The sequence below is a fragment of the Lathyrus oleraceus genome, chromosome 6, assembly GCF_024323335.1.
Source record: "Lathyrus oleraceus cultivar Zhongwan6 chromosome 6, CAAS_Psat_ZW6_1.0, whole genome shotgun sequence".
Lineage (NCBI taxonomy): Eukaryota > Viridiplantae > Streptophyta > Magnoliopsida > Fabales > Fabaceae > Lathyrus > Lathyrus oleraceus.
In genome coordinates, this window is record NC_066584.1 from 84627729 (window position 1) to 84636488 (window position 8760).

The window sequence follows — 8760 nt, forward strand, 5'->3', positions numbered from 1 at the left end:
TCCGGTCACTATTATAAACAAATTTGACTTTTTTGATACATTTGTCTGTCAATATATCTAGTATATATATGAATCAGATACATTAACAGTCAAATGTACAAAAAAAAATCAAATTTATTTATAATAGTAACCAGAGAGTGTATCATTTACTAGAATACTTATATTAATTATAATTAAAAGAGTGATTGAATAAAGTAAAAATTAATAAATAAGTGTATGATAATGAAAAAATAATAATAAATATTGCATTCATACGGTAAAAAAATACTTATATTAATTATAATTAAAAGAGTAATAAAGTAAAAATTACTAATAAATAAGTGTATGATAGTGAAAAAGTAATAATAAATACTGACATTCATACGTAGAAGAATAATTATTTTGAGGGAAAAAAATTGTAAATGATCCACTTTTTATATGAGATGAGTGAGTACCATATACTACAACGATGATAGAAGATCTTCCAAGCCCACGTATAGGCCCAAATAAAACCGCTGCATCATAATTAGGGTTTGAGTGACGTCATTCATGAAGAAATATTGAGGGCAAACAAGGCTTTAATTGTCATTTTACCTCACACAAGGAAGAGGAAAATCCACGCTTGGGTTTCAATTCAATGGTGGCGTTTTAAAAAAAAGCTGGATTTGATCCATCGCATCGCATTTTTTCATTTTCAATCATTTCCCTCCGGTTTTTCCACGCGCACGCTTTACCATATCCCAAACATTTTTTATTTATTTTTTATTTTTCAAATAAAAGCATTAATTTAATTTTTATTTTCCCCCTCCAACCTAAAACCACAAAAGGCTCCAACTAATTAATCATCATTTCAAAAATCTTCTTTTTATTCTCTCTGTTGCTGCTGCAGACTTATCTTCAACTAGGGTTTTCAATTTTCCATCTTCGTCTCTGCATTCTCAATCAGGTACCAGATCCGTTCCCTCGTTTCTTTTATTTTCCGATTCCAGTTTTAGGGTTTTCTTTTTCTCACAGTGCAGTAGTTGTTGTTAGTTCAGTTATCTGTAAAATTTTCATCTTTGGTTCAGTTTTTTGAAAACCCTAAACCCTATCAAGAAATATCTCGATATTAACGATTGCATAGAACATAGTTCTTGATAGAAAATTATGCCGATAGTTAATCCATGTAACCTACCTCACTGACATAAGTCTTGGTTGTTGTTGTTGTAGTTGTATGTTGTGTTTTATATTTTTTTAATGTAGCTATATTACCATAGAGTTGCAAACATATATATTGTGAAAGTTAATGTTGTTGTTATTATACTTGTTTCTAGGTTCTGCTGATATGGATTCTACAGTACCGTCATACCAACATCGATCACTTTCGATCAAATTATGGCCACCTAGCCAGAGTACTAGGTTGATGTTGGTTGAAAGAATGACCAGGAACCTTACGACTCCGTCTATTTTCTCCAGAAAGTATGGACTTCTTAGTAAGGAAGAGGCTGGGGAGGATGCAAAGGAGATTGAGGAAGCGGCTTTTGTGACTGCGACTCAACATTTTGAAGAGGAGCCTGATGGTGATGGGAGTTCTGCTGTGCAGATTTATGCTAAGGAATCGAGTAAGCTTATGTTGGAGGTTTTGAAAAGAGGGCCGAGAGTGAAGGAGGATGAGGAGTTGATATCTGATAAGGGTGAGGCTAGGGTTGAAACTTTTTTTGACATATCCGGGGGCCGTAGAGCTTTTATTGAAAAGGAGGAAGCTTCTGAACTTTTGAAACCATTGATGGGACCTAACTCGTTTACGAAGATATGTTTTAGCAATAGAAGTTTTGGTCTGGATGCTGCTCATGTTGCTGAACCCATTTTGATATCTATTAAAGATCAACTGAAAGAGGTGGATTTGTCAGATTTTATTGCTGGGAGACCAGAAGCAGAAGCGATTGAGGTTATGAATATATTTTCTTCTGCACTAGAAGGTTCTGTTTTAAGATATCTTAACCTGTCAAATAATGCCATGGGCGAGAAAGGTGTAAGAGCATTTCGGTCACTTCTAAAATCACAGAAAGAGTTGGAGGAGCTCTATTTGATGAATGATGGTATATCAGAGGAAGCTGCAAAAGCAGTTGCTGAATTGATTCCTTCCACTGAGAAGCTTAAGATTCTTCATTTCCATAATAACATGACTGGAGATGAAGGAGCATTTGCAATAGCTGAGGTTGTGAAACGTTCCCTAGCTTTGGAAGATTTTCGGTGTTCTTCTACAAGAGTAGGCTCTGAAGGTGGAGTTGCTGTTGCTGAAGCGCTCGGGGCATGCACACACTTGAAGAAGCTTGATTTGCGTGACAACATGTTTGGTGTGGAAGCTGGACTTGCTCTAAGTAAAGTTATACCCGCGTTTGTTGGACTTAAAGAGATATACCTCAGTTATTTGAACTTAGAGGATGATGGTGCAGAAGCCCTTGCTAATGCTCTGAAGGAATCTGCACCGTCACTGGAAATTTTGGATATGGCTGGAAATGACATTACTGCAAAAGCTGCTGTTTCTGTGGCTGCCTGTATATCTTCAAAGCAGTTCCTCACCAAGTTAAATTTATCTGAGAATGAATTGAAGGATGAAGGTGCAGTTATAATCACTAAGGCATTGGAAGAAGGTCATGGCCAATTAAATGAAGTTGATCTTAGTACAAATTTGATCACATGGTTGGGAGCTAAAGTGGTGGCAGAAGCTGTTGTTCAGAAACCTGGATTTAAGTTGCTAAATATCAATGCTAACTTTATTTCTGAAGAAGGAATTGATGAGTTGAAAAATATATTTAAAAACTCACCTGATGTGCTGGGTCCTTTGGATGAGAATGATCCTGAAGGAGAGGACATTGACGACGAGGGTGAAGAAGGTTCTGGTGAGGATGAATTGGAATCAAAACTGAAAGGCCTTGAGATTTAAGAAGATTCAAAGGACTCTGGCATTCAATCCCTATTTCAGATTAATTTATAGGCCAATGATTATTTGCAATAGACATACTTGTTTCATATTGAGCTGCCCAGTGTTAATCGTTGTATTTTAGATTTCGACTCCATAACTTGTCTTTTTTTTTAAGTTTACTAGATATATGCTCTTAATATATCTGACAAATGATATTTAGCAGTAGAAAGTTTTGGGCTTTATTATGCCTTTTGCTGCCAGCATTTGATTACTTGGTCATGCATTCCATTAGCAGATTATACCTTTGATTGCTTGGTCATGCTTATGTTTGAAATTGATTCCATAAGCAGATTAGTACCAGTGATTTCTTGCAGCCCTAGTGAAATGGTGCGAACATGATGGATTTTGTGCCCTATGGCGGCAACTTGTTAAGTGCCACCTGATTGATGTCATAAAAACTATTATCAACCATTCTCAGTATTGTTGCCTTTATTTTGTCAAGGAAAAATCATTATTTCCCGTTATTTGATCTTAGCATCTTTTCATATACTTCTACCAAGCTTGCTTGATACTATTTCCTCCATTGTTTTTGGTTTTATTGGATTTCATTCTGTTGGTTTGTGAATCCAGTCACATTTGTTTGGATCCAATCCTCACTGTTTCTCATGTTATATTAAACTTTGTCTGCCCAAATTTATCTGTGACTGAATTTATAAAGTTTTTATTTTAGTTTCATGCCAATAAGGAAGAAGTAAACGTTCTCTAATGCACATCATTTAATTAAATCGTGTAACAAGAAATCATACAATTTTATCTGATCATAGTACATTTTGGACATATATGGATCAGACAGAAACTGGAACTTTCAAGGCCTCTAGTATCTTATCATCTAGCTCGAATTGTATGGTCTTCTTGTCTCTCCCAATCTTTACATACTCCTCAAACCGTTCTTTTAGGTCTTCCGGTAGGTTTGTGGTTGAACTCCATCCCAATTTACTTTTCGCAGCTCTAGGCTCAGCATAAAAGTGCTGCATCATAAATACACAGTTCATATAAGTTGTAAAGCAATAATATTAATAACACCATGAGAATTACATATTTGAAACTTGAAAAATGCCCATGACGCAGAATTCCTTCAGATGAGACATCACTGATGCATCTATAGGCATATTCTGCATTATATGCAGCCCGGTTATAACGTAGATTAGAACATAGGATACTAGTAACTACCATATTACGGAAAGGGAAAGCTTTCTTTGCATCAATTCCAATAGCTTTTGGATCATAATGAACAATGTTAACAGGACGCCCTGCAGCTTGAGCACATAGTTTGGCGATTCCATTTAGAGTAACTGCGCGGTCGCTCACAATGTTGAAAATGCCATGACTCGCAGCATCTGGATTCTCAACAGCTAGAGTTAGCATCGAAGATAAGTCTCTAACATGAGATATGTTAGTGAGTTGCAATCCTGAGCCAGGAATTAGCACAGGTCTGTCCCTAACAATCCCTACAAGTTGAAAATATACATTTCATTTAAAAAACTTCATACGGATTAAAGGTGTAAAAGAAAGCTTTTTCAAGAATTTTCGACTTACTATCAAAGAACCATTCCTCGCAGTCTTTGTTGTTTCCAGACCCTAGCATATACTGTGGCCTGAATACTGCCCAACTGTCAAAAGTTTCTTCAATGTACTTCTCAACTCCAACATGACCAGCATCTGCTTTAACAGCATCCTGCTCCATAGTGGTTTTCAAACTTCAGATTATAACAATTGTTATCAGTAAGTGGTTTTAGAAATGCTATAATTAGGAGTATTTAACACACCCCTTCAACGTGAGGAGGTTCATCCGTTGGTTTGTAGATTCCGGCACTACTGATGAACAAGAATTGCTTGGCACCTGCACTCTTGGCCCAATCTATCACCGGCCTACAATGAAAGATCGAGATTAGGATATCTGCCTTATAGATAACAACTACATATGTCTGAAAGTTTGTTTCTTTAACAGAATTCTAACAGTATTGCATTATGCTGTTAGCAATATGAACATTGGCATAACAGTCATTAACACAACATAATTCTAAGTTCATATTGGTGCTATACAATGTAAACAAATTGTATGTGTTGCGTACATCATTACAAGTGAAGCAATGAACAAAAGGTAACAAGAATCGATACAACGAACCTCACAGCATCAAGATCCTTGCCATTATTGTCCAAAACCACATCAAATGTCTCCCCTCCTACAACACTCCCTACATCTGCAGGACTCCCCCATACTGTACTGCCTCCAGCACTCGCAATTTCCTGAATATTTTCAAAAAACATTGTTGAGCTTGAAAACAACAATTCTTTCAGAAACAGTGTGAGAATGAGATTAAAGATCATTAACTGAGAATCTGTTAAAAGGAGGTTTCTTCATCTTATCTGAGCTTTCATCACCAACAGTGAGAATGGTGACAGAGTGTCCAGCACCAAGAAGCTCTTTTGCAAAGTAGAATCCAATCACAGCATGTCCACCACTGTTGGTATTTATGATCAGCACCTTCTTCTTCTCTGCAGCACTGGCACTGATGCTGAAAGTAGCATGGTTAGCAAAACGTTTAGAAGTTAAAGAAGGTTGTGATAAAAAGGTTGAGGAGATTGAGAGAGAGGAGGATTGTAGCGAAGAAGAGAAAGAAAGGCGCAAAGTGGAAGAATGTGAAATTGGGAGGAGATTGGAAGAGGTTGCAGAGAAGAGCAAGGTAGGTGAAGAGGAAGCAAGCATGGCCATTGGTTGTTGAGAGTGTGAGAACCAGCAGTTCCAGATAAAGCTATAAAGCTAACTACTTCTTCCTTTCTCATTTCCAACAGTTTGTATGGGTTATAAACATTACAAAAATGTAACTGTGAATCATAAAGGGTGAATTAATATTAACTTGAGTTATACAAATCATGAGTAGTTTGATAAAATAAAAATATAATAAAGAATTTAAAACTAAAAATATTATTTAAACTTATAAGTTTCATAGTGTTTTTGAATTAAAACAACTTAATGATAAAGCCTATCCTTATTCGATGAATTTGGATGCCAAAAGTGAGTAATTAATTTTTTGGACTAATGTGAAGTGATAATAAGCAAAGTAAGTGAGTAATTAATTTTTTGGACTAATGTGAAGTGATAATAAGCAAAGTGAGAAAATTAATTATATTTTGGTCATATTTATTTTATATACATTATTAATATAAAATTATTGTAAAACTATTCTACAAATCATTTTATGGGCCGTTATTTATGATTTGTGATCATCATTAATTGATTTTTTTTTAAAAATATAAAATGAGTATCTTTTGTTTCATTTGAATTCGGAAAAATTGCTACAAAAATCTTATTTAAAAGGGTTTGATCTTGTTAAGTGTTCAGTGTTGAGTTGAAATCCATGACTTTTAGATGAAAGGGACAAATTTCTTATCATATCATTGAATTATTATCTAAAATAGTTTACTAATAATGTTGGGTGTCTCTTCAATTTTTAATCAATATAAATCTAGTAAAATAATGCACTAATGTTAAAGCTTTTAAGAAAAACTTTTACAAATATTAAATTTTGTTTTTTGTCTGGGGCAAAAACAATATTTAATGGTTCAATAATATATCCGACCTATAAATGCATGACTCATTAACAAATCAACAAAGCCAAAATTCCTCTAAGTTGAGACACCACCATGATGTTAAGCAAGTGACGTGTGGTAGTGGACATGCCCTAGAAAAATATTTGATTCATGCAAATGATTGATGAGAAATTATCATACTAGAAGTTTTGTGCCCTTAGAAAACCCCATAAAAGGAACAGTAAATGTCAAATCAAGGTACACATATATTTTACATAGAAATACCTCTTACATCCGATAAAACTTACTTGAGTGTCATAATACTGGCATATACCACTCTTTACAAGATGGTGAACCAAATTCAGAAAACTTCATCACCTTCTGGAATCACTTGAATCTGAGAAACTTCACAACTACGTGAATGAATCTTTTTCAAGGAAGATCGTCAGCGTCGTTTGTGGGAGCCATCATCAATGTTCAACCACCTGCTCAAACACCATAATGGAAAACCGAGGAAAAAGAATAACACATAACTCCAACTATTCATGATCTATCACTAGCGAGGTTGTATGGACAAACCACGCTCTTTAAAAAGGCTCACGAAATCTTCCTCATAGTTGGAGGACCCTATCCAATATCAACCTGCAATTGAAGAAAACTAGACACCACATATAAGAGAAGACGGTAGCACACCTCAAATCACACTCAGGTGACCCAGACAAGAAACATTGAAACTAACACCCTATTGAGAGATCTGCTTATGGCAACTAATAAACAATTTGCAACATTATAGTTTCAAACTGAGAATCTCTTAGGGGTTAAAACATCAAGACCCAACCATTTCATGGTGCACAAGCTCCATAATGACGTAGTGACAAACCTCAATGAAGATCATGTTGAATCCTTTCGATAACACCAAAAAAACCTCCAGCAGGTTGGGGCAACAGTTTAAAAATAGGGGGAAATTGTGTGAATATAACCAAGTCATATTTACGACTTTTGAACTCTAAAATGACCTTAAATATAACACATAACACCAAAGTGTGAGGTCTTATATGTAGGAAAACACACAAGTGTTGAAAAAATTGAATATGATTCTAAGACGGGGAAAGATAATATATGAAGTCAACCTCAAATTCGACAAAAAATGACGTTCGAATGAGGTAAAGAGAAACCATAAGCTATAATCTCGAACTGTAATGTCATATATAAGAAACCTACATACATGATATCTCCCACAAATTCTATCATTAGAACTTGGGAGAACCATAACTCATTCCTTGGGATTCCCAAAGGATGTCTTTGTGGTTCTATGTGTTGTGTATGCAATATCATTAAATGGTTTAGATGATGACAACTCTTCAAAAAGTATGTGATGATTATATCTGATAAAAGAAAGAGATATCTCAAGTATCATCAAACAAATATATCAAGTTCTAGAGTGTTATACAATATTGAATCAAGCAAACAAATTTGAAGGTGTAAAATGGTGATTTTGAAGTTGTTTTTTTAAGATATGAAAGCTTTCTTGTGTAACTACGAGATGCAATCTAAGAGAGGAGTGAATTAGATTTGACGATTTTTTATTATTTTATGCAAAGTTTCTTATCTTTTAACTTTACCGGACACAAGTGATTGATTGCACCCTTAATATGAACGTAAAGTGAAGAAAACTAAAAGCATAAAGATAAAGGACACACAAAAATTATACTAGTTACCCTTATCAATCAATGTTACATCTAGTCTCTCTACTTCTTAGAGAATTTTCCACTATGTTTAGATCCCCATACAATTTTCACCAATATTTCTTAACAACCTTCTAATACATAAACACAAATATCAAACCTTATGGTGTACTTTGAATCACCTTGATTCAAAAAACCTTTTTTACAATCACCAAACATTGTGATGATCACCAAACACTATGGTGAAACAAGTCACATTAATTTTGTTGAAAATGAAAAACTTATGTTGTCTATACAGTAATCACATTCAATATTTGACTGTTGATTCTTATCAATGTTACAACTCAAATGTGTATCATTTAATGCTCATAATTTGTTTTGGTTTTGAAACTTTTCTGGTTTATGAAAGTTGACAAAGTTTCAAACCATTTTGAAAAGAATGATATTTGAAAATGATCTTATAATTATGTAAATTAGAATGTCATATTTTTTTCATTTTCTGGTGTATGGTGTTTTATATACACCTTTAGAGACCTCTATGAGTGAATACATAAGTATATAAAGGTTTCATGAAGCTTTGTCATCCAAAGAAATGACTTT

At 34.5% G+C, this 8760-nt stretch overlaps 2 protein-coding genes across 2 annotated transcripts; one reads left to right on the forward strand and one right to left on the reverse strand.

Moving 5' to 3' along the window:
* Positions 1–608: 608 nt before the first annotated feature.
* Positions 609–3144, forward strand: LOC127097873 (RAN GTPase-activating protein 1). The gene is made up of 2 exons (XM_051036363.1): positions 609–925; positions 1293–3144. The coding sequence occupies exon 2, from the start codon at positions 1304–1306 to the stop codon at positions 2903–2905; it is 1602 nt and encodes a 533-aa protein (XP_050892320.1). The 5' UTR covers positions 609–925; positions 1293–1303; the 3' UTR covers positions 2906–3144.
* A 498-nt stretch (positions 3145–3642) lies between these two features.
* LOC127097874 (chloroplast stem-loop binding protein of 41 kDa a, chloroplastic) lies at positions 3643–5738 on the reverse strand. Its single transcript, XM_051036364.1, has 6 exons — positions 5277–5738; positions 5070–5191; positions 4711–4813; positions 4481–4619; positions 4115–4392; positions 3643–3912 (listed from the first exon to the last, which is right to left on the reverse strand). The coding sequence occupies exons 1-6, from the start codon at positions 5655–5657 to the stop codon at positions 3730–3732; spliced, it is 1206 nt and encodes a 401-aa protein (XP_050892321.1). The 5' UTR covers positions 5658–5738; the 3' UTR covers positions 3643–3729.
* Positions 5739–8760: the final 3022 nt, after the last annotated feature.